Here is a 27499-nt window from a genome sequence, read left to right as displayed (position 1 = left end):
AATTTGGACGTGCATAGCCGTCAATGGCATGGATGTGCATGGCCTGCAAAACTGCCATATACCCCCCCAAAAATGCTACATACACCCCCAAAAAAACCACAAACCAAAATCCATTTTGCCACATACCAAAAAAATCCCACATGTCAAAATCCATTTTGCCACACGGCAAAAAAAAAAAAAAAAAAAAAAAATCCCACATGGCAAAGAAGAAATGGCACATGGCAAAATCCATTTTGCCACATGGCAAAAAATGCCACATGGCAAAAATAATTTTGGCACATGGCAAAAAAAAAATGTCACATGGCAAAAAAATGCTACATGGCAAAAAAATGCCATATGGCAACAAAAAAAAAAATGGCACATGGCAAAAAAAAATGTCACATGCCCAAAAAATGCTACATGGCAAAAAAATGCCATATGGCAAAAAAAAAAAAATGGCACATGGCAAAATCACTTTTGCCACATGGCAAAATACATTTTGCCTCATGGCAAATAGTACTTTTGGTTCTCGCCGTCTCTCAATTGTAGTCATACGAATGGCTGTCATTTGTGAACATGGCCCCTTCATTTGACACAATTATATATAAAATTGATGTCAATCGTTTGTGCTGTAAAATGCTTCGCTTGTGCCGCTGTCGTTTTTGAGACATTTACAATTTTAGTATAGGCCAATCTGAAGTCAACCAGCCCCCCACTTAAATCTTAACCGGCTAAAAATGGTGTTAGTTGTTTGTTTGTGCTGCCACGGTTTTGTAGATATTCAATTTTTGATTTTTAGTGATGACATCACGCAGCCCCCACCCCCATCTACAGTGGAATTGATGTCATCACGGCAAATTAAAAGCAGAGTATATCTACATTTTTTAAAAATAAATTTGCATAAGATGGAAGGCCAACCTCACGGAGGTACTTTGTAGCTCATTCATAGTGTGCATGCAAAATCATGTGCTTTTATTTTGACATTGAACCATAGATTTTTTATATGTGTGATCGGATGCGTGCGCTGCTGCGCTTGGCTAACTTTTGTGTCCACAGTTACATTCGTTCATTCAACCCCTGCCGATCAAAAATGGATTGGACGTCGAGTTTGACACCCCTGGTCTAAATGTACTGAGGCAGATTACTTAAGTAAACATGATCAGTATAATACGCCAAAAGCATGAATAATTCATTTCATCCGATGTAACGAGAATATTAACAACCTAGCTAGTCATCCAACATACGTAATTCAACAGCTACACTTCACTTCACTAGTCAAAAGCACTACGTACATGAAATGATCAGAATGACTAACCCCGTCCTATACTTATGACCACATTTGTCTACAAATAGGAGGACGTCTTGAACTCATCCGGGACGTCGCTGTCCAATTTACAGATGACCTTGTAGATTGCCTTTTTCCAAGAGGGGTCTGAGTCTTTGGCAACAGAAATGGCCTTGTAGAACTCATGCAAAGTAATCTCAGCAACCTCGAGGAATTTGTCTGGAACCTAGAAAAGAAGGGAAGTGATGAGACTTTATAACTAAAGCAAGAATAGAAACTTTAGGAGTAAAATGTTCCAATCAGTGTTGTTCGTCTTACTTTCAAAAATTAATTAATTACAGTTACAAATTACTTCTCCCAAAAAGTAATTTAGTAACTCGGTTCCCTGAATGTAAGAGTAATTAGTTACTTGGCAAAGTAACTGGTGTTACTTTTTTATGGGTTTTTTTTTTTTCCCCATTCCAAAAAATAAATAAATAATAGGGCACCCTAAGTGAAGATCAAATGGTTTTTGGGACAATTTGCCTTAGCCCAATTCTTTACCCTAAACTTAACTAGACACAGGAGTATTACAGAAATAGCGATAACTAGATAGTAACCTTCGCTATGTTTGGAAGTCATTTAATGTTGTGAATCAACTGTTAAAATTGCTCCTGTTATTGTATTAATTCCCTTCTGTCTATTTTTGACATGTGAAAGCTTTAAAACGGTTTCATCAATTAATGATAGTTTCAAGTCGAGATTTTGCCGATTTAGGAGTATTTTAGATAAAAAGTGACTTCGGTTGGCTAGGAAGGTTAAGAAGGCGGCTGTTTACTAATGCTGGCGAGTGTATCATTTTGCATCTAATACTATATGCATGTGATGTCTAGCGTAGCCTCAAGTGGGCGTAGATTGTAGGCAGTCGGCTACAGTCAGGTATTATTGGAGCCACCTAGCCTAGCTTCCCGTTTGCAATGGTGTCACAACTCCTTTCCCTCCTTCCCACTCCCGCTCTTCTCTTGCCGTGTCCCTCAGACTTTTCTCGCGTCATTCAAACAACGTAGTAACGCATAGTAACGCACGCCTTTAGATCCTCAGTAACGGTAACTGCGTTGCAAAGATGAGAAAAGTAATTCATTTGATTGCTCACTACTGAAAAAAAATAACGCCGTTAGTAATGCCGTTATACTCTAACGTCGTTATTAACAACACTGGTTCCATTATACTGTATATCCCTTCAAGATAGAGTTGTCTTTTTAACCGATAAAATCCAATACCTACAGTATATCAAACCGATACCGATATATGCTGTCGTGGAATTAACATATTATGGCTAATTGTATTGATGATGCCCCACTGGACACTTTACTAATGATAAATGTAACAACTTCAAGGTTTTCCAAATAAACATTCTGTGAAAAATAAGAACTTCAACTGTAGTTATGGGAATGAATGCCAATATTGCACCACAATAGTTATTGTTGAAGAAATCAAAATAGTACAAATTGATAGTGGTAGCTATAGTGCAAATATAAAACAAAGGAAGAAAATAACTTAGAAGCCACACTTGTATGAGGCACAAACAACACGGTGAGTTGGCAAGAACTGCTATGGTCCATATGCTCCTCCATTTAGCTCTCTGTATTCGCAATGGGCTCACGTTGACATATGATTACGTCATCAGAAAGTGCTGGAACTTTTCAAAACAAATTACCCCGATGCGTGTGTCAAAACATCACTTTAAAATGCTTTTATCTGCCGATATTATCGGCTACCCTAGTATCAGACAACCCTACTTTAAGACACGTCTTTGTAACTGTCCAGGTTAATATTTCCTAATAATTGACCGAAGGCAAGCGATCCATATGAGTTGGACCACAAATTTACTCGTTTATTCAGGAAGAAATATGTGACTACTTGTACACAAATGTTGTATTAGTGCAGGAAGCCGTAAGTTGAATACTGATGTGAATTGTACCTTCCGTCATCTAATGGAAGAGCAAATAATTGTTCTGTCTGTACGATGAGGGAAACGGAATTATTTCCTTCGGCACTGGTGATGAGCTCTGACGGCACCTTGGTTGGGAATCGCTCGTCTCGCTAATTTAAAGCAAAGTCTTTTTTGTTTTCATCACACATACTGCATGATTCAAAGTGCAATGCAGGAATTATTCACTGAACAGAAGCTGCCTTAATTAACCTGACTTGACCTTACAAGAGAATGCTAAATAAACTATATTGTAATTATGATTTATCATTCATGGTTATATTGTACACTTTATCTTTGGTAGAGTTGCCAGATATTATCGGGTGACCAATAAAAGCATTTAAAATAATATTGGCACCGGTTTTGCATCAATATGTACTGAAGGGAAATGGTATTTTTGCTAACAAGCTCATTGATGATCATAAACATATTTGCTTTTATTGCTTGTGTTACTTTAGTACCTAATTAAAAGTTGATGTTTAAGCCTGCAGCCTATGTACTGTATATAGGGTGGTCACAGCTTAGCATAGCAGCAATGCTTAGAATGACCTCTCGATGTCTCCATACTAAGATTCTTGGAATTTAAGTTAGCAAAGACCATTTGCATTCATGTGCACAAATAAAATGAACAATTAATGAAGAAAAAAAAATGAATTAGAAATCCATCACATATAACTATGAAACAGGTTACCAGAAAGAAATAGTCACTGAGAAAAGTCAGAAAACACATCAGTTAGTACAGTGGTATGAAAAAGTATCTGAACCTTTTGGAATTTCCCACATTTCTGCATAAAATCACCATCAAATGTGATCTGATCTTTGTCAAACTCACACAGATGAAAAAAAAAAGTTTACAAACATTTACAGGTTTTCATAGTTTAATGAGGATCGTATGCAAACAATGACAGAAGAGGGAAAAATAAGTAAGTGAACCATCCCTGTAGCTGCAGATCTGTCTGGCACATCGATCAGGACTAATCTTGGCTCATTCTTCTCTACAAAACTGCTGTAGTTCAGTCAGATTCCTGGGATGTCTGGCATGAATCACTGTCTTTAGGTCATGCCACAGCATCTCAATAGGGTTCAAGTCAGGACTCTGACTTGGCCACTCCAGAACGTGTATTTTGTTCTTCTGAAGTTGATTTACTTCTGTGTTTTGGATCACTGTCTTGTTGCAGCCTCCATTCTCTTTTAAGCTTAAACTGTCTGACAGACAGCCTCGGGTTTTGAAAAACTTTTGAATTCTTTCTTCCATTAATGATTGCAAGTTGCCCAGGCCTGAGGTAGCAAAACAGCCCCAAATCATGATGCTCCCAACACCATGCTTCACGGTGGGGATGAGGTGTTGATGTTGGTGAGCTGTGCCATTTTTCCACCACACATGACATGTGTTGCTCCCAAGCAATTATACTTTCGGTTTCATCAGTCGACAAAATATTTAATGTGATGGTTCACTTACTTATTTTTCCCCCTTCTGTCATTGTTTGCATACTATCCTCATTAAAATATGAAAACCTATAAATATTTGGGTGGTTTTAGTTAAAGCAGACACTGTTTTTTCATCTGTGTGATTTTGACAAAGATCAGATCACATTTGATGGTGATTTTATGCAGAAATGTGAGCGATTCCAAAAGGTTAAGATACTTTTTCATACCACTGTAGGTTGGAAATCAATAGGAGTGAATGGAAGTTTTCGTCCCATTGGACAAAATGATTGGAAAATTTTGGCCATTAGAAATAAATGGGTGTTTTTGGCAAATTTTGGCCGAACTGTACGTTTATTAGTAAAAACTGAATATAACTTTTGTGCTCGATAGCGCCCTGAATGTTTTGATGTATAGTACGTAAGTAAGTCGCTTTGGGGCAAACAGTAATTTTTGGGGTGTCAAACAAAAGGTTTTGGCTGGGCGGAGAAAAAAAACGGAGGCTATATATAGTAACTTTTGCATGACATTCAAATCTACCATCAATAAGACTGTTAAAATGTGTGTGTTATAAATCCAAGCACAGTGTTATGAATTCAGAAATTATACCACTCATGCTTATGATTAGCGTTGACAAGAGTGGCTCTGAGAAAACTGCCTAGCTTCCCATCAACTAGTCAACACTAGTTGTTGGCATTAGTTATTTTTCTTTCCCCCTCATCTCCTGACACAAAGCGTCCCTGGGAAAAGAATGTCTTCGTCCCAAGGTAAAGAAAACGCTCCCATCACTTTCCCATTGAGCGGCCACAGCGTCTTTCTCAGCATTCCGCATCAGTAGCAATCTCAGCCTCGTTCAGGCGTACGGGTTCTCTAATCCGGAGTTGTTTTAGCGGGATTTTGCGGCTTCCTCTTCCCACAGTGTGATAAAGCATCGCTCCGGAGTTTAGATAATGGCGGCGAAGTCTGGCAAGCCGCAGGTGCGGTGTGACACACGGGTCAGTAGGAGGACGTAGGTGAGGGGTGAGTCACTCTGATCTGACATACCTCTGCACGCTAGTGACTAGAATGATCACCAGCTCATTTAATAAAGTAAGCATTACGAGAGACTTGAACGTGGCTGCCACTTTTAACAAATATTTTTATTCAGGACATATGTATGAAGCAGAGGTGGGTAGTAACGTGTTACATGTACTCCTTTACATTTACTTGAGTAACTTTTTGAGAAAAATGTACTTCTAAGAGTAGCTTTACCAAGCTATATTTTTCTTACTTGAGTAAATTTGTGAAGAAAAAACGCTACTCTGTCTTACTCCGCTACTTTGGGCTACACAGGAGTTGTTACATTTTTCCTCTTTATTCTACATGTCAAATTTATTATTTTTTGCCAGCGATGCCAAGTAGCTTTAGCAGCTGTAGTAGTAGCGAGTAGCTCTACCGATTTCACCAATGAGACGTCGTGAAAAATAATCACATGACTCTGTTATACCAATCAGACCAATCCAATCATGTGCTGTGTTTAAAGTAGGGCTGTCAAAATTATCGCGTTAACGGGTGGTAATTAATTTTTTCAATTAATCACGTTAAAATATTTGACGCAATTAACACACATGCCCTGCTCAAACAGATTAAAATGACAGCACAGTGCAATGCCAACTTGTTACTTGTGTTTTTGGGAGTTTTGTCGCCCTCTGCTGGCGCTTGGGTGCGACTGATTTTATGGGCTTAAGCACCCATGAGCATTGTGTAATTATTGACGTCAACAATGGTGGGCTACTAGTTTATTTTTTGATTGAAAATTTGACAAATTTTATTAAAACGAAAACATTAAGAGGGGTTTTCATATAAAATTTCTATAACTTTTACTAACATTTATCTTTTAAGAACTACAAGTCTTTCTATCCATGGATCGCTTTAAGAGAACGTTAATAATGTTAATGCCATCTTGTTGATTTATTGTTATAAATAACTACTACTTACTTACTGTATGTACCGTATGTTGAATGTATATATCCATCTTGTGTCTTATCTTTCCATTCCAACAATAATTTACAGAAAAATATGGCATATTTTATAGATGGTTTGAATTGTGATTAATTGCGATTAATTAATTTTTAAGCTGTAATTAAAAATTTTAATTGTGTGACAGCCCTAGTTTAAAGCACCATTCCAGACAGACTCAAGCTTGTCGTTCTATGATCACGCCGGCCTGTTCAATCACGTGACGTCTTTTAAGCGCCTTAAAAAATAAAGTAATTTATATAGAACGCTGCCCTCAACATGACTCGAAAGTGTGGATTTTAACGTCTCTCCCAGTTTTTATTTGGCACTGATTTACCACGGAAAACTGGAGATATGATCTTTTAAATTTTTAAAATAGTATTTATGAAGGAACTCTTCACTACTAGGAACTATTTTCTCCACCAGAGGGCACTCATGCTATTTGGACGAATAATGCTTCATTTATGTAATTTTTTTCTCTCATTGGAATTCAATGATATTCTTTCTGTATTTCTTTCGTTTAATGTGGTTATGAAATGGGTTATTGTACAGTATCATTATAACAAATGTCCATATGGATGACTTTGTGCTCAGAAAAAAAAAAAAAATTCTTAAGCAGTTACCCATAATGTTACTCATTACTTCAGTATTTTCACCAGATACTTTTTTTTGGACGACTACTTTTAATTGAGTAATATTATTTTGAAGTAACGCTACACTTATTTGAGTAGAATTTTTGGCTACTCTACCCACCTCTGGTATAAAGTCATATTGGACATGCTCCATACGTCTTAATGCAATTTCATTTTTTGATTTGTTGTTGTGTTGCTGTTGTTGTGTTTTTTTGGGGGTTTTTTTTGCAGTTGTGTTTTTCGATTTGCCATTGAATTTTTTTTATTTGCTGTTGTGTTTGGCACTTCAGGGCCACCGTAATATGTCCAAAGTCAAGCATGCACTTATTCTTTCCATTGTGTGACATCTGGGTCTTTTTTTCATAGAACGCAAAACTAATATGTTCTGAGAAACCATCATGTTTTTTTTCCATTTAAAAAAAAAAAAAAAAAACATAGGTCATGTGAAGCTCAAAGGGTTTTGGGACAATTGGCCCTAGCCCCACTTCTTCACCCTAAACTTAGACACAGGGGTGCTGCGGATATTGCAATAAGTAGATCGTAACCTTTGCAATGTTTGGAAGTCATTTAATGTTGGGAATCAACTGTTAAAGTTGTTAAAATTGCTTCCTTTATTGCATTAGTTCCCTTCCATCTACTTTAGACATGTGAAACTGTTTCATCATTTGAAGATAGATAGATCAAAATTTTGCCAAGTTAGGAGTATTTTAGATAAAAAGTTAACTAGGTTCGCTAAGAAGGTTCACTACAACAAAGCCTTCCTGAGAAGTCTACTGCTTTAAGATGGCGGCTGTTTACTAACACCGGCGCGTGTATTATTTCGCATCTATTTCTCTATACACTTGCTAACGCCGCCGAGTCTATCATTTCACATCTAGTTCTGTATGCATGTGATATCTAGCGTAGCATCAAGTGGGCATAGATGGCACAGCCAGGTATTATTAGAGCCAACTGGCTCCCAGTGAGTCAAAGGATAGACTATAAAATACTACTGCTCGTCTACAAAACACTTAATGGCCTTGGACCAAAATACATGCTTGACTTGTTAGATTCCTATGAGACATCTAGACCCCTAAGGTCGTCTGGAACGGGTCTTCTGCATGTTCCAAGAACAAGAACCAAGCAGGGTGAGGCAGCATTTAGTTATTATGCTCCTCACCTCTGGAACAAGTTACCCGAACGTCTGAAGTATGCTCAAACCGTTAGCTCCTTTAAATCAGGGCTAAAAACGCTTTTGTTTAGCACTGCATATCCATAACTGTCTATATATTTCAATCTACCTGCCTTCTATTCCTCTTGTGCTTATCTCCATTGCTGATTTCAATGATTATTATTAGTAGTAGTTTTTGCTTTATTTCTATTTTTGTTTTATTTTTATTTATTTATTTTTATTCTGTTATTAAATGCGATCTTTTGTCTTGGTTTTTACGTTGTGTTGATTTAAATGTGATTTTTATGGTTTTCATGTGATGTAAAGCACTTTGAATTGCCTTGTGTTGAATTGTGCTATATAAATAAATTTGCCTTGCCTTGCCTTGCCAACTAGCCTAGCATCGCGTTTGCAATGGCGTCACAACTCCCTTCCCACTCCCGCTCTTCTCTCTCCATGTCTCTCAGACTTTTCTTGCGTCATTCAACCAACGTAGTAGCGTATAGATAGATAGATAGATAGATAAATTTATTAACAGACTCAAGGTCCAAGCCACAACCACACAATACAAGGGAACAAACCATACAAAACTAAAAACAACATAACAATAAAAGAAGGTAAACTACAGTATAGTAACGCACGCCTTTACATCCTCAGTAACGGAAACGGCGTAGCAAAGATGAGAAAGGTAATTAATTAGATTACTCACTAGTGAATACAATAACGCCATTAGTAACGCTGTTATTAACAACAGTGCTTGTGGACAATTTTTTTTGAAAGCCATCCAAGATCAAGATTATTTTAAACTTAAGATGACACACAGATGTCAATTAAAGCATGACCTTTTAGGCAGAGGCAACAATGTGATATGCAGTTTAACAAAAAAAAAAAAAAATAAGGATGAATTGTAGACCAAGAAGCAGCACTTACATGAAAGTCATTGGCCTTGTTGTAGTGCATGTTGAGTGCTCGAAATAGTTCCGAGTCTCTGCTGACCGTGATGTCTTTGACTTCACTGATGCCGTCTACAATGGCTTGCCGGGCGAACTTCTCCATTTGGATGTAGTAGAACTCCCTGAAGTTACTGAACCACTTGATCAGCTGAGACGTAATGCAGCGATTAAACTAAAAAAAAACCAAATAGAATTTGTTTCCATTAAATATTACAAGGCAATAACAATGACTAATTTCAGGCTGAATTCTCAATTGACATGATGAAGCGCTGTGCTTTATAATGGAATCAACTAAATGGACTGCGGCAGATGTAAGGCTCTGGCAATAATACTTGCGATCGGTACCTGTGGGGCCAAATTCCAGCCTCTGTCAGCCCATTTACACGAGACCCAAATTGCGCTGATTCTTTTCCCACCGAGTTTAAAAAAACACCTGCCAAGCCAGTGTATTTCTAAACACAGTCTTGACATTAGTCATGTTGTTCTATCTCGTCATCCAGAAAGACGAGTGAAAAAGAAAGGCCTAAGGGCTGGGCAGCCATCAAAGAAGCTTCTTCCCACTGGTGCCATGGATGTGAACGTGGCGTAGAAGGAAGCTTCCCTCTCGTTGACTCGGGCTGATAAAATGGAATCAGACACTAGGATTAGGCCCTCTTTTGTTCGGTGCCACTTCCCACCGCCGGATTGTGAGCAAGGAGGAGACGTTCGCGGGTCGCCTCCCGCCTGACCTCGGGGTCAACATAGACTGGGAGCATTCTGGAGAAAATTTGAAACGGTGTGTAAAAAAACAAAAAAACAAAATGAACGAATGCTGGAAACTCAGACTTTGTTCAGACTGGCAGCCAAAATCTGATTTTTAGCCCATCCAGATTGAAACTGGATGGGTCTTTTGTAGTATGAACAGTCACGAGGCACAGAAATCAGATTTTGGCGAGACTGATTGAAAGCACATACAGGAGGTAGTTTCATATCAGATATGGACTAGATCTTTCTCAGTCAGAACAGTCGAAATGGGTTTTGACTGTCCGGGACATCACTCTATGTTGTCTGACGCCTTGGTTGCCACAGCAACTTTTGAGGTGTGTTAATCATGTGGCCCAGTCTGAAAAGGCCCAGATCTGATTTGGACACTTGCTAAAAATAATGGAAGAGTCCGCCTTAAAAATCAGATTTGAGGAGGAATCCAATTGGAATCAGATGTCTGCAGTCTGAACGCAGCCTAATTTAAGCCTTGTTCAGCCTGGTTACCAGAATCTAATTTAAAGCTGATCCAGATTGAAACTGGATGGCTATTTTGTAGTTTCAACAGTCACAAAGCACAGAAATCCGATTTTTGCAAGACTTATAGAAACCACATATGGGAAGTAGTTTCATATTAAATATTGACTAGATCCTTCTCAGTCTGAACAGCAAATGGGTTTCAACTGTCCGTGACGTCACTCTATGCTGCCTTGTTCAGACTGGAAGCCAAAATCTGATTTTAAAATGATCCAGATTGAAACTGGATGGTAGTTTTATATCAGATAAGGTCAAGATGCTTCTCAGTCTGAATGACCTAATTAGGTTTTGAGTGTCCGTGAGTTCAGTCTACGCTGGATGACACCTTCGTTACCACAGCAATCTGTCAAGTGAGTCAATCGTTAAGCCCAGTCTGAAAAGGCTCGGATCTGAATTGGACACTTGCTAAAAACAATGTGAACAGTCAGCCCTAAAAATCAGATTTTAAGGAGGAATGTGATTGGAAACATGTTTGCGGTCGAAACGCAACCTAATTCAAGCCTTGTTCAGACTGGCAGACAATATCTGATTTTAAGATGATCCAGATTGAAACTGGATGGTAGTTTCACAACAGATAAGGACAAGATGCTTCTCAGTCTGAACAGTCTAAATGGGTTTTGAGTGTCCATGACGTCAATTTATGCTGGATGACAACTTTGTTTCCTGTCAAGTGAGTCTATCATTAAGCCCAGTCTGAACGGGCTCAGATCTGAATTGGACACTTGCTAAAAAATAGTGAGAACAGTCAGCCCCAAAAATCAGATTTTAAGGAGGACTCCGATTGGAATCGGATATGTCTGCAATCTGAACTCAGCCTAAGAACGGACGCCAACAGGATGTTGTGTTTAGGGCCAGCAAGTCTCTAATACCAACTCTGTTGACACTCAATAGCAATGCCTTGCCTACCGAGTCCTTTGTCACTCCATTTGCTGACTGGAGTGGCTTTTTAAAAACAGAGAATGGCTCTGGATCTCCCTTTGCCCCCAGGACACACTAGCAGCTCAGCGGCTTTGTTTTTTAAACCCTCTGCGTTTTTGTTTCTCTCCTCCGACACACTGCAGCACTTTTCCGTCCCCAAAGCACACTGACAAGTTGATAGCGGGAGTTAGACGCAAGAGAAACTATGACTGTATATTACCTTGACATCAGGGAAGAATGTCTTGAGGACATTGGAGCTGGGGTAGCGAGTGTAGAAGAACATCAGTTTGGCCTTCTTCAAGTGACTCGGGGTGAGACCCTCCTGGATGTTCACCATCACGTTAAGGCAAATAGCGAGGGAAGTGCAAAGTGATAGCGGCGTGGAGTATTGTGTTGCATCAAATTGAATTTGGCTGAAGACCAACTCCAGTCAATAATGACATGAACATGTGCTTATTGGCAAAACAGAATGACAAATTGGATTAGGGATTTTTAATTAGCGAGCAAAGCACTTCATGGCTGGCTGTTAAGTCCAAAGAGGAGATAATTTAAAGACGGCATATGTCGCGCTATTTTTCGCAGTTCCAGGTGGTTTCGTTTTACTCCTGGCGAGGATTTTGGCATTTTATTTGAAAAACTTTTTAGATTAAAAAAATATATATAAATTTACAGGGTCACGCACAACAATTTAATGAGTTCAGGTTTTTTTTTACCCCGTGGCAATGAAGATGCTATGAAGCATTTCCTCTGTAGTCCACCAGCATGCCTCAGGTCACAAAATTTCTTCATCAGGCCACAGCATGATACATTTATTAGAAAAAGCTACCTTTGAAACAGGATGTGGGGATGAAAGATTAATGTGCTGTTGTTCAAAGAGAAGAAAGGCCATTTGCACTCAAAAGCTAAAATAAACCACCATCACATATTTTTTTTACCTGCATGAAATAAATAAAATAGTTTGACTAAAACATTTCCTCAATGTAATAGAGTTGTGATTATTGTTATTATTATTTTGTTGCTTGTTGTCAGCGATAGACACTAAATTTATTTGAACTTGGAAGCCTGACATGGAGTGATCATGTTCCAATGTCTATCGCCATCAATGGCAGCCGATGATTTAATACTTAAAAATAAAAACTAAACTAGAAAATGCCATTTCTGAAGAAATTGCGATGGCAGCTTTGTTGTGATGGTTGGTATATCGGGTCACTTTCTGTTGATTTTGGAGAGAAAGCCAGAACCAAAAGTGGTATTTGCCATATGGCCAAATGGATTTTGCCATGTGGCATTTTTTTTTTTGCCATGTGGTATTTTTTTTATATGTAGCAAAATTGATTTTGCCATGTAGCAAAATTGATTTTGCCATGTGGCAAAATTGATTTTGCCATGTGGCATTTTTTTTTTTTTTTTTGGCCATGTGGTATTTTTTTTACATGTGGCAAAATTGATTTTGCCATGTGGCTTTTTTTTTTGCCATGTGGCATTTTTTCTATATGTGGCAAAATTGATTTTGCCATGTTGCATTTTTTTGCCATGTGGAAAAGTTTGATTTTGCCATGTGTGGCATTTTTTTTTTGCCTTGTGGCATTTTTCTGATATGTGGCTAAATGGATTTTGCCATGTGGCATTTTTTTATATGTGGCAAAATGGATTTTGCCATGTGGCAATTTTTTGCCATGTGGCATTTTTTATATGTGGCAAAATGGATTTTGCCATGTGGCAAAATGGATTTTGCCATATGACATTTTTTTAGTCATGTGGTAAAATGTATTTTCACATGAGGTATTTTTTATTGGTATGTGGCAAAATGGGTTTTGGTTTGTGGCTTTTTTTTGGTGGTGGTGGTGGGGGGGGGTGTGGCATTTTTGGGGGGGTATATGGCATTTTTGCAGGCCATGCACGTCCATGCCATTGACGGCTATGCACGTCCAAATTTTCCATGTTTTTTAAATGTCAGAAAAACAAGTGTGGCTGTGATTTTTGACCATACACTTACCATTACAGCCCATTGACATTCAACTGGCACCCAAGTCAGGCTATGCCATTGACAGCTGTGCACATCCAAATTTTCCATTAATTTTAAATGGTAGAAAAACATGTGTGGCTGTGATTTTTGGCCATCCACTTACCAATAAAGCACATTGACATTCAACTGACACCCAAGTCAGGTTATGCCATTAACAGCTGTGCACGTATGCAAAAAAAAAAAAAATCACGTTGTTGTGATTTTTGACCATACACTTTACATTACACCGCATCATTTTGCCACATACCCAAAAAAAAAAAAAAAGAATGCTGCATGTCAAAATTCATTTTGCCACATGGCAAAAAAAATGCATATGGCAAAATCCATTTTGCCACATTGCAAAAAAAAAAATGCCACATGGCAAATACCACTTTTCGTTCTCGGCCCTGCTGTGATTTTGAGGCATCTCGGACTTCCTGCAGAAATAGTGTACCTTCCTGTTTATTTTGTGTCACTTCCTATTGATATGAAGGCATTGAGGGTCATTTCCTGTTGAATTTAGGGGGCATTTTAGGGGCCATTGAAAATAAATGGGAAATTTTGGCCATTAAAGGTAAATGGAGATTCGAAATGAATGGGTATTTTTTGGCTGAACTATACATTTTTGGCAAAAACTGTATCCAAATTTTGTGCCCCTTAGCTTACTGAATTTTTTATGTATAAATGATATGATTTTGGCAAAAATTGTAGAAGTAGTTAAAATATCCCTTTTTGTTTTCCCAAAAACTCATCGCATGGTCTTGGTGATATGTATGAATGAAGTATCGTCTCCGCCCCCCAACACTGATTTTCTTATCGTGCTCACATAAGTCAAAGCTGCTGTCATCTTGTATTCTCAGACAATTGCGTTCATTCTGACAGAGGTACGCAAACAACACATACTCAAGACAAGAGCTCAAGTGTTATGGTAGGGAGGCACTTACCAGCACTCAGATGTGACCTTTTCGATGCACCCCCATCACTATGATGATGGAGAAATAGATCCTGCACCTTTTCAAGTATGGGAAAAAAAAAATGACGCTTCCTGAAACAGAACACGATGCTTTCTCTGCCTTTGAAAAATGGGCTTTTGTTCCCTGCAATTCTTATCAAAGCCGTGTATTCCTTTTTATTTGTCTTTTTGCGGACTTAAAGTCATTACTGTGCTCAGATTAAAGAAGATGCAGTCATTTTCAATGGAGGGAGCCAGATCAAAGAAAGAAATTCTCCTTGAAGTTACTGGCGCTGCCCATTGGAAAACTGACCAGCGAGTCAAAGCTCAATTATAGTCAGGGCAGGGTAAAAAGATAAGGCGCTGCCAAACATTGTCTCAATATACTATACTATAGAATAGCATTGACATGATTGAATTACTAGGTTTTTTTTTTGTTTTTTTTAAAGGAGTGATTGCAATAAAATGCTTTTATTTGAATACTACTGGATGTGAGCCAGGCTATTGTGCATTATATTTTACTATATTGTATATAACATGGAGGATTATCTAAAAATATGAAACGATGTGGGAAAAAAAAGAGTAATAAGAGTCTTAATAATTGTTGTCTATTTTGTTTTTTTTGTTTCACAGGCCATCATGTTATCACCGATTAATGTTGTAGATGTGTATATCTCTTGTGTTATGTTACAAATCTGCCCACATTTTTGTGGATCAATTTGCTCTGGTTTACGGAAGTGCATTGCTGCCACCCAATTTTAAAAAAAAAAATGTCCAGGCTCATGTTTTTACATGTAAAAACATGCTACTTAATTATCATGTAAACATGTGATAATTATCATGTAAAAACATAACTTATGTAAAAATGCGATAATATGTAAAAAGGTGATAGCATGTAAAAACGTGAAACTTAATTATCATGTAAAAATGTGATAATTATGTAAAAATGTGATACTTATTATGTAAAAATGTGATATTTCACATATGAAAACGTGTTATCACGTAAAAACGTGATATGTAAAAAGGTGATTGCATGTAAAAACGTGAAACTTAATTATCAAGTAAAAATGTGATAATTATCATGTAAAACATATTTAATTATTTAAAAATGTGGTAACTCATGTCAAAACGTGTTACTATCATGTATAAACGTGAGATCTCATGTAAAAATATGATAACTGCCATGGAAAAACGTGATAATTATCATGGAAAAACTTAATAAAAACAATGACTGTATTGTGTAAAAAGGTGATGACTATCACGTAAAAAGCTGATAATTATGTGAAAACGTGATATTTATCATATAAAAAAGTGCTAGCTATCATGGGGGAAAATGATAATTATCATGTAAAACCATAACAGTATCATGTAAAAAGCTGATAACGATCATGTAAAAATGTGATATTGATCATATAAAAACATAGTAGCCATCATGGGAAAAACCTAATAATTATCATGTAATAACACGATTCCTATCGTGTAATTACATATTTATTATGTTTTTACATAATAGTTATCATGTAAAAATATAACTTATAACTGATAACTGATAAATAACTGATAACGATCGTGTAAAAAAAGTGATAATTATGTATAAACGTGATTTTTATCATGTAAAAATGTGATATTTATCATAAAAACGTATCTCTCATGGGAAAAACCTGATAATTATCATGTAAAAACATGATCCTGGACTTATTTATTTATTTATTTTATTGGGGTTGCAGCAATACACTTCTGTAATGATTTAAATCAGCCTGCAAGTACTAAAACTTTGCAGTAATTGCTTTCAGGTCAAGATTGACACATTTTCAAGCTTGGGTATGTAAAAAGTATCATTATTACATACTTGAACTTGAAAACTTGTTAATTTTGACCCGAACAAAATACAAGGTATGCAGTACTACAGTATATGTTTGTTTACATACATTATATAAATTTAAGAAATAAACAGTTGCTTGCCCCGTATGACATAGTAAAAGTTAGTTGGGTGGCAATGTATCGGCAGCTCTAATACATTAGCATTAATACAGTTTTGGTGTGAACGAGTGTGCCATCTAAGGAACGAAAACAGAATCAGCTATTATAAGTTATTCAGACACTCTTATATTGCTCGATTCAATCAAAAATATTTCAAGAAAATTTAGGGAGCGATTCTGACTAGGGGTCTGACGAAATATGGAAATATATGGTGATACTTTGTATCGCAAAAGGTTAACGACATGCTTCTGCCAAGTATCGATATATCGTTTTAAAAAGGTGTCGCTGTTTAAAAAGTACAAAGTGAATAGTGTCTCTGTTACCTCAATGGCTGCCATTGACGGCGCTAGACGCCCAATCCATTTAGACTGGGAGGGGCTATTCACAGTCTTTCCGATTTTCATGGCATTTACAGGTTGACAGGTTTCAACAATGAGACGTCGCAACAATAATCACATGACTCACATGACCAATCACATGACCAATTAGACTCAAGCTCGCCCATTCTATGTTTACACTGGCCTGGCACGTGGCATCTTTTAAGCACGGTAAAAAATGAAATGTTTGACATAGAGGGACGCCGTCAACATGACTCGAAAGCACAGATTCAATTTCTCTCCTAGTTTTTATTTGTCACCGATTGACCACGGAAAACCGGAGATATAATCATTTTAGTGTCATGATAGGAAATGTTTTCTCCACCAGAGAGCACTAATGCTCTATGGACAAATAATGCTTCATTTCTGTAGATCTTGTCCCACTTGAATTCAGTGATATATTTTTGGTATTTCTTTGGCTTAATGTAGTTATGTAATAAGTTATAGTACAGTAGAATAATAACTGTTCATATAGATAATTTTGTGATGAGAAAAAAAAACACCATTCTTAAAAAATAAATACACAAACATCATAAGCTGTTACTCATTACTTAAGTATTTTTTTCACCAAATACTTTTTTACTTGTACTTGAGTACATTTTTTAGATGACTACTTTTTCTTGAGTAACGTTACAGTGGTATGGAAAAGTATCTGAACCTTTTGGAATTTCTCACATTTCAGCATAAAATCACCATCAAATGTGATCTGATCTTTGTCAAAATCACACAGATGAAAAAACAGTGTCTGCTTTAACTAAAACGACTCTAACATGTATAGGTTTTCATATTTTAATGAGGATAACATGCAAACAATGACAGAAGGGGGGAAGATAAGTTAGTGAACCCTCTGCCTAAGGAAAGAGCTATTGAAACCATTTTTTACCAAGCAATTTGTCAGGTGTGTGCCCAGTCACTGATGAGTGGTTTAAAGCTGCCATGCCCACTATAAAACACACACCTGGTAAGAATTGTCTTGATGAGAATCACTGTCTGATGTGCATCACGGCTCGGTCAAAAGAGCTGTCTGAAGACCTGCGATCAAGGATTGCTGATTTTTATAAAGCTGGGAAAGGATACAAAACCATCTTTAAAAGTCTGGATGTTGATGATTCGACAATCAGAGAGGTTGTCTTCAAATGGAGAGAGTTTGGCACTGTTGCTTCTCTCCCAAGGAGTGGCCGTCCACCAAAGATGACGCCAAGAGTTCAGTGCTGAATACTCAGAAAGGTAAAAAAGAATCCTGGAGTGTCTGCTAAAGACTTACAGAAATCACTGGCACAGCCCAATATCTCTGTGCACACATTACCTATATGTAAAACTATGACCAAGAATTGTGTTCATGGGAAGACTGCATGGAAGAAGCCACTGCTGTAGGAAAAAAAAAAAAATGTTGCTCGTTTGATGTTCGCAAAAGGCACTTGGACACTCCACAGAAGTTTTGGCAAAACATTTTGTGGACTGATGAAACCAAAGTTGAATTGTTTGGGAGTAACACACAACGTCATGTGTGGAGGATAATGGAAAAGCTCACCAACATCAACACCTCATCCCCACCTTGAAGCATGGTGGAGGGAGCATCATGTTTTGCAGGAAAATCTGAGGCCTTCTGTCAGACAGTTGAAGCTTAAAAGAGAATGGATGCTGCACCAAAACAATGATCCAAAACACAGAAGTAAAACTACTTCAGAAGGGTTTCAGAAGAACAAAATACAAATATGGAGTGGCCAAGTCAAAGTGTAGACATGAACCCCATTGAGATGCAGTGGCATGACCTAAAGACAGCGATCATGCCACAAATCCCAGGAATCTGACTGAAGTACAGCAGTTTTGTAGAGAAGAATGGGCCAAGATTAGTCCTGATCGATGTGCCAGACTGATTTGCAGCTACAGGAAGCGTCTGCATTAAGTTATTTCTGCCAAAGGGGAGGGCACAAAATATTATATGTGATGGTTCACTTACTTATTTTTCCCCCTTAATGTCATTGTTTGCATACTATCCTCATTAAAATATGAAAACCTGTAATTGTTTGGGTGGTTTTAGTTAAAGCAGACACTGTTTTTTCATCTGTGTGATTTTGATCATCTGTGTGATTTTGACAAAGATCAGAACACATTTGATGGTGATTCTATGCAGAAATGTGAGAACTTCCAAAAGGTTCAGATACTTTTTCATACCACTGTATTTTGAAGTAACGCTACTCTTACTTGAGTCAAATTTTTGGCTACTCTACCGACATCTTTGTGATAGAATCTCTCAGGATTCTTAGCTAATGTTTCTCTAGACCATTGGTTCTTAGCCTTGCCAGAGGTACCGAACCCTACAAGTTTCACATGTGAATTTACTCAACCCTTCAGAATTAGACAAAGCATTATTTTTTCAAATTCAAAACCAATATATCTAAGCTAGCAAGCTAATAATTTAGCAAATCCCAGCCCAGTTCAAAATTCTTCATTTTGACAGCATGTTTTATAAGCAGGTCAAACTTTGAGACCACGCTGCCTGTTGTATTCCCCAATACCAAGTGCGAGTCAACCTTCCACTGAGCCAACCAGTTCCTCCTCCCATCAGTTTGAGCACTAGCAGTTAAAAGGAATGGATGAAGCCTATAAATTGGGAGCAAACCAGGCCAAAACTTGGTCTAAAAAGCCCCTTTGCCGGGATTTAATCAGCGCACAAAAATAGGGCTCTGTGTTTTTTTAACCGCACCGAACCCCTTAGACTTCAGCCTGAGTTATATTTCTGCGTTGCGGTGATGGCGTAGCGACTACGGCGTCATTGAGCATCCGATAGTTCTGCGGCAAGGGAACGAATTGCTCTGTAATTCACCGTCAAAACCACTTGAGGAGTGTGGCGTTGTGTTTGTATGGTTTTGGGGGACTCTTATCGAATTCCTCTAGTTTTCTTCCGGTTACACAACAATGCCAACGGAGATGGAACGCATGAATGTGGGTCTTCAGCTCATCAACATTGAACAACAAATGTTGATCATACAAATGTTGAAGCACAAGAAACGCAGAACACGGTTGCGGAGGTGGTCGTTAGCGCAAGAATGTTTGTAAATGGAGGCAATTTCTCACCGAACCGGAAACAACTGCGGACCAATCACAGTCCATTTGTGTCACGTCTCCACGCATTGACGTGACGCGAAGTCAGAAAATTGTGGAGATGCACGTCAGACTATGACGAAGGGTCGTAAATCGGGTCTGCCTTGGCGGCGTAGGTCTGCCGCAGAAGCATAACTCAGTCTTTACTCACCGAACCCCTGGGGTTCGATCGAACCCAGGTTAAGAACCACTGCTCTAGACTGCGTTTCTGTAAACTCTCTGGACTGCGGTCATGGTTTGCAACACGCAAAAAGGTCAAAAGCATCAATTCTATTTTCTAATGCCCTTCGGTAAAAGGATATATTGAGAGTCATGTAGGGATTTCGTTCAGCCATACTTTGCAGCTCGCCGCACTCTAGTTTCACATGAGGGAGGCACAGAGCGTCGACCGTCACGGACCCCAGGGCGGAGGGACGAGGGTGGTGGCTCAGGTGGCTGGGTGTCACTTTGGATCTCAATGCAAGGGTATCCCAAGGTAGCTCAACTGGCTCTGGAGAGGCCCTGTCCATTGAATGGGGCATGCAGTGAACACCCCCAAAGTTAGAATGAGGACCGTACTTGAGAAGGTGCTCCAGGATCTGACTATCATGCAGCGGGGCACTGTAGTTGAACTGGAATGGCGTCTGATGCACAGGATAGGGTCGCTTCACTGCGGAAGTGACAGAGCTCAGAGGCGATGTCACGGGCTTGCGAACCACCAGCGAGAGCGCTTCTGTCTGGTCCTGGTGCACCTCTGAGTTGTCATAATACTCCAAAGAGCGGGGCTTGGCGGTGCTCTCTTCAGGCTGCTCGTGCAGTGAACCCTCCTGTCGCTTCTTTTTCCCTGTACTCAAACTGATCTGCGTCTCCGGAGATGGACACGTTCGCTGTTGGGGGGACAGATCGAGCCCTGATGAAGACGCCTTGGTCAACACGCGGTCCACGCAGTCATTCAACGCTCTGGAGAGCTCCTGTTTCAAGATTTCCCGAAGGTTCTGACTTTCTCTTTGGTGAACCGGATGACCGACGACTTTTATTCTGTCGTCACACTCTGGTATCAGCCTTCTTTTTTTCTCGAAACCGTCCTCGGAGCCCGTGTGGTTTCTTTCCACCACGGTGTGACCGTCAATGGCTTCCCCCGTGTTGTCGTCTTGATCTGCACTTTCTTGTTTATAAACTTGAATGAATTTTTCTTGGAGCTGGCGTAAAAGCTTTTGCATGCTGTGGAGCTGCTCTTTCAGTTTGTGGCACTCTTCATCCTTGGTGTCGGTATCGTCGCGATCGTTGTGAGGTTTTCGACTCACCGGTCCTCCGACGCTGTGCTCCTGATGTTGAGGTAACCGTTGTTTGCGTTTATTCTCCCGGTACGCCTCTCTAGACTCTCGAGAATCGACGTCAGGCCGATCGTTGTCCGCTAGTGTCCTGTTGTTGGGAGAGCCGGCCATCACCCTGATGATATTCTCTACTCGGGCTCGCTTCGCTTGGAGATGATCCGTCGTAGGAGGCTCTCCCTCTGAGTTGCACCTTGTAGAAATGTGGCAATTCGGGGACGACGCTTCTGCGGCGCTGTCCTTTGAGGACACGCTGCTGCGGTCCTCCTGCCCAGAGTCGGTGGCGGTAGAGTTGGAGAGATAGAAATGGTTTTCGTCTAGTGCTCTTTTGTTGTGCGCGCTCTTTCGGAGAAGTTGAGATATGATCGAGCTGTTGGTGTACGAAGAAAGCGACTCGTCGTAGATGTTTCTGCGTAAGCAAGGCACCATGACGCTGTGTTTGTCATCCTCTGGGCTGCCTTCGTTGGAGTTGTGCACAGTCTGGTCTGAAGGGCTGTGGTTCATCTTTGTTAAGATGTATTGTACGTTTGCAAAATCGCAATCTGAAAAGATGAGGGGAAGTAAACACGGTTAAGTCAATGAATTGTTAAAAAAAAAAAAATTCAAAAGTGTCAGAAACTGGAAAACCTCTAAATTTGTATTTGTATTTATTTTGATCTCCATTGGTTGTAACAAGTACAGCTACTCTTCCTGGAGTCAATTCAGCCTGCTCTGTGCAAAACATTTACACCAGTGCTCACTTCACCAACAAAAATGCAGACAGAAAAAAATAATAATGAATAAAACCCACATCCACCCACCCACCCACCCCCTCTCCTTCCCTATCCACATACATACACGCACTCACACACACATCTACAAACAAATGACCATATAGTACATAAACATACACATTACATACATATATCCATACTTATATTCTACATGCATGTATATGTACACATGTACAGAAAGGACCCAGTCTTTGTTTTCCTGACGTTCATGATAGAAATTCACAGGTTCATGGTGGTCAGTTATTTCAAATTCAGAATTCATGACTAATAAAATGCCTCTTTAGAAGGAACTTCAACTGGTTTTTACTGTTTGCAGAAATTATTTCGCTTGTCAAAGTATTCCAGCTAAACATTGCTCTATACATTACTGTACTTTTTCCATAGTTTGTTTTCACATTAGGTAGTTAGAATCTACCCTCCAAGGCATTTCATATTGATGTTCATCAGAGTTAAGATATAACTTTTGGAAAAGTACATTTAGTAATGACTGTGTCTTAACTTTAGTTAATGACTATGTCTTAGCTTTTTTGGGGAGTATCAAATCTTTTTTTCAGGTTTATATATAACTTTTAAACACGAAAATATAACAATTGACCATTTGAATCCTGAAATCTGAAATGAATATTCCACAGAAAAATTAGCAAATGCAGCCGTATTTGCAACACGGAAAGAAAGCTAAATCTTGATTAAGAGCATTAAGAATTTCTTCCATTTGTTCATGTGGCATTTAACACACGTGATAAAAGAAACATTATGAGTCAATACAGGGTATAAATTATTTAGAAGAGAAATTATTATGGCCAATGTGTTTTTGTATGATCGACAACAAGCAAAACTTGAATTTAGTTTTTCATTTTTAGTGTCTCACTTATTTTAATTTCATCTGAAATGCACATTGTATATCTAAAAATATATATATTTATCCTGGGCATAAGTGCAATACTGGGATAAAAAAAAAAAAACGACACTCAGAAGAGCAACTGCGGCATCAATTTGTTAGTGCACATTTAAAATTACAATGTTTCAGTAAATTTGCAAATTGCTGTGTGCTTTTGTGAATACTGTAATATATTTAATTTGTAATTATATAAATGAAGCTTTTAAAGCAAAAAGGAGCTTTCCTAAATTCAGAAAACACTACAATCTTTTTTTTATATATTACGCTTTGATTACTGCCATATAACTTCCTTCTTAATATAGTGACTGAATGAACGTAATAAAAAGTTGTTGTTTTTTTTTTTTTAAACATACACAGTTTACACAAGCTAAATGTCTGAAAACTTCACCAGATACATCTTTAAAAAATATCTTATTGAAAAGAAAAATAAGTCATTCAAACGTGTTTTAATATGACTGGAAATTAGGACTTTGCAATCACGTGATCACAGCTTCTAAAAAAAAAAAAAGCAACAAAACGTCGAAACGGACAGTCTGGACATTAAAGAAACAATATATAAAAGTAAGAGGTGGGGTCTCCCTTACCTGTTGCCGGGCTGGTGGCCTCACGCTCACTGCATGTGAGCAGTGCAGGAGCAGATGCATGTAGTGCCCTAGGAGGCGTGTCCATGAACGCATCAACCACGGGCAAAAAGTTGAGTGACAGCTCGTTCTCGTCTTCTCGGACCGGCCCCGCAAGTTTGAGGAAACGTGTGCACATTCATGATGTTTCATTCTGTCATGCTTTTTGTCAACGGGTAGAAAACAAGAACTAAGAAGAGAGTCCAGAAGTGGGCAAAAGACCACATTGGATTTTTATAACGAGCTGATCGTTCATATATCAAAAGCTTGGAATCCATGTAAAATTGTTTGATTTAAAATGCTCATTTATATTTTGTGTTATACTGTATAACTACAATTATATAAGCTATAAAAATAGGTTTGACGTCTACTACTGACAAATTCATTTAAATTACAGTGGCGCCTCCAGACATTTTTCATAGGGGTGGCCAGATGGGGCCACTTAAAATCTTGGGGTGGCCAAAACTAAAAGCCATAATTTCAGGTTTTCATTATATTATTGCAGTAAAAAGGTCAGGGGGAAACTATCAGAAAGACTTAAGGACACGGCTACTGATATACTTTGTCTAATATTTGATGTTACTAATGATTTAATGTGCATAGTCCATAACTATCCAGTCAACATTTTGAGTTCCACAAAAATTCTGTTTTATTGTGTTATGTATATATTAGGCATACATTTAACTAAGGCTGTCAAACGATTAGAATTTTTAATCGAGTTAATCACAGCTTAAAAATTAATTAATCGTAATTAATCACAATTCAAACCATCTCTAAAATATGCCATATTTTTCTGTAAATTATTGTTGGAATGGAAAGATAAGACAAGACGGATATATACATTCAACATACTGTACATAAGTACTGTATTTGTTTATTACAACAATAAATCCACAAGATGGCATTAACATTATTAACATTCTTTCTGTGAAAGGGATCCACGGATAGAAAGACTTGTAAGTCTTAAAGGATAAACGTGAGTTTGTATATTGTGACTAAATATTGCCATCTAGTGTATTTGTTTACTTTCAGTAAATGATACTGTAGCGACTTAACTGTTCTGCCCAAATGCATGATGGGAAGTGGTGCAACCATGACTGTGTGTGGTGGCTGCAAATGCTATATCTTCTCTGCGTTGGGTGCACTACAGGGTGTTAAGAAAAAGATCAACTCCTGTCATTCTTCCCCACAATATTTATAGTTGCTGTGGGAGAGATGACAAAGCTTTTGCCAATTAAAATGCACGGTCCCAATGAATGCTTATATCTACTCCACACACTTGACACTGCCTCTTATCTCTGTATATAAGTAAAACAGCGCCATTGTAGGCTGTTTGAGGCAATGCGTGAGTGAGATGTACCGCGAATGCGTTAATTGCTGTCAAACGATTAAAATTTTTAATCAAGTTAATCACAGCTTAAAAATTAATTGATCGTAATTAATTGCAATTCAAACCATCTATAAAATATGCCATATTTTTCTTTAAATGATTGTTGGAATGGAAAGATAAGACACAAGACGGATATATACATTCAACATACTGTACATAAGTACTGTATTTGTTTATTATAACAATAAATCCACAAGATGGCATTAACATTATTAACATTCTGTTAAAGCGATCCATGGATAGAAAGACTTGTAGTTCTTAAAAGATAAATGTTAGTACAAGGTATAGAAATTTTATATTAAAACCCCTCTTCTTTTTTTTTTTTTTTAATAAAGTTTGTAAAATTTTCAATCAAAAAACAAACTAGTAGCTAGCCATTGTTGATGTCAATAATAATTATGGTGCTGAAGCCTGAAACCCATAAAATCAGTCGCACCCAAGCACCAGCAGAGGGCGGAAAAACACCAAAAACACAAGTAACAAGTCGAAATGACACTGCTGTCATTTTAATCTGAGCGGGGCATGTGCGTTAAATGCGTCAAATATTTTAACGTGATTAATTTTAAAAAATAATTAACGCCCGTTAACGCGATAATTTTGACAGCCCTAGTTAATTGCGATAAATATTTTCACGTGATTAATTTTAAAAAATTAATTACCGCCCGTTAACGCGATAAATTTGACAGCCCTACATTTAACAAAACAAAATAAAATGCATTCATTTGGGATGAAATGCATAACTGATGCTATAACAATCTAACGATATACTGGCAAGCGGGGTGGCCAGTGGGGTGGCCGACCAATTTATAGGGATGGCCGTGGCCACCCCCTGGTGGCGCCACTGTTAAATTACGATGAGAAGAGTCACGTGATTGGACGTCTATCATTGTCTAATTTATCTTGGTAAGTTTAAATTGTTTGTTTTTTGACGTCCCGTTTATTTATTTAATTCTAAACAGTGTATTGAGATTAAATAATGAACAAAAATAAATTGGTCTGTCTTGATTGTCCAAACCGCTTCTCTCTCTCCGCATTATTCCTCATCGCGTGTGTGCTGCAAGCATGGCACCTGCTCAGTGACTACCAGCCACACTTCTGGATAGTGTTCGTGTTCCTTAACATGCATGTTTACGAAACTCAGTCAATAAGCGCAAGTTGACCTAACATGCATGTTTACGAAACTCAAAACAAAAAGCCCAAGTTGACGCATAATAGGACAATTGATTCGAACCCATAACCTCAAATCTGTGACGCAAACATGCGCATCACAGTCAACAAAATAGTATTTAAAAAATCTGTATTTTAATTCAGTCTGGAAGCGTTTTATTATTTTGTTTATCTATTTTTTTTAAATGATTATTACTTGATAAAAGCTTGACATTTTAGTTGATTTACTGTAAATAACAATGAAATATTCATCAAATAAACAACTGAATGCGTGCCTTTGTTTTCTGTCATTGATTAATTTATTACAAATGACACATTTATTTTTTCAAAAATATAAAAAAAAAAACAGTCCCCCCGTTTTATTAGAAATAAATTATGGCCTTTCACAACAAATGTCTGTCCACTCCCGTTGTATTTGCTAGAAGACATTGGAGCGCAAGCCACTTGTTGTTTTTGTTTTTTTTTAATAATTAATTTATTTTATTTTAAATATATTTGACAAACAACAAATAATAAAACATACATACATTACACAAAACATAGATGCCAGGGGTATCGGTCACTATTAATGGCGTACCGCAAGCAACACGTCACTTTTGCTTATTAATATTCATGACGTTAGCAATTTTGGCTAAGCGGGTCAATCTCCCGTTTGTCCCTAATAGTAAATGAATGTAAATAGTGTATAAACGAGATGTTTACTGAGGTAAACCTACCAATTCTGTCGAAAAATGATGTCCCTGGTGCCAAATTCACTGGTAAAGATGTGGAAGAACATACAAATGTTCAGTTAAAGAGATGGCTTGAGTGTCGAGGGCTGAAAAGGAGCCGACTTGATCCAGAGTTAGATTTTTTAGCGACAACTTTTTCTTGCGTGCTTTGCCTTACACCACTGACAATGACATTCTCCTTTTTCAACAATCTATCCTTTACCACCGTATGCCCTGTCTTTCTTAGATATTATATCCTAATAATAATAATATATAATTTACATTTCTATTTTGTGTAGCGATCGCAAATTCTACTGTGACAGCCAACGAATACTTTAAATTTTTTCATGAATAACGAATCTCAATCCTCCAATTTATTTACACTTCTCCCTTACTAAAGTTGTTTTTTTTTTTACAACAGAAAAGGCAACAACAGTGGCAGTCAGATACCATTTTAATGTTTTTTCAGATCATTCATTGTCAGACAGAAGCAGCACGGCAAAACACCATGCTAAAAATAGGTCAAAATATCAAAATGGCTTACCTCTTCGTCCTCTGAAGGACCATGGCCCCCAACAAAATGTTTACTGCATATGAAATGTGAATGGCTTCCCCTTGCTGGCGT

General features: G+C 38.0%; 1 protein-coding gene across 1 annotated transcript; it reads right to left on the bottom strand.

Moving 5' to 3' along the window:
- Positions 1 to 442: 442 nt before the first annotated feature.
- On the bottom strand, positions 443 to 21820 carry prox2 (prospero homeobox 2). Its single transcript, XM_057859760.1, has 4 exons — positions 20309 to 21820; positions 11808 to 11915; positions 9369 to 9563; positions 443 to 1490 (listed from the first exon to the last, which is right to left on the bottom strand). Exons 1-4 carry the CDS (start codon positions 21818 to 21820, stop codon positions 1323 to 1325), a joined length of 1983 nt encoding a protein of 660 aa, XP_057715743.1. The 3' UTR covers positions 443 to 1322.
- Positions 21821 to 27499: the final 5679 nt, after the last annotated feature.

This window comes from Corythoichthys intestinalis, chromosome 15 (genome assembly GCF_030265065.1).
Source record: "Corythoichthys intestinalis isolate RoL2023-P3 chromosome 15, ASM3026506v1, whole genome shotgun sequence".
NCBI lineage: Eukaryota > Metazoa > Chordata > Actinopteri > Syngnathiformes > Syngnathidae > Corythoichthys > Corythoichthys intestinalis.
This window is presented reverse-complemented; position numbering and strand designations above follow the sequence as displayed.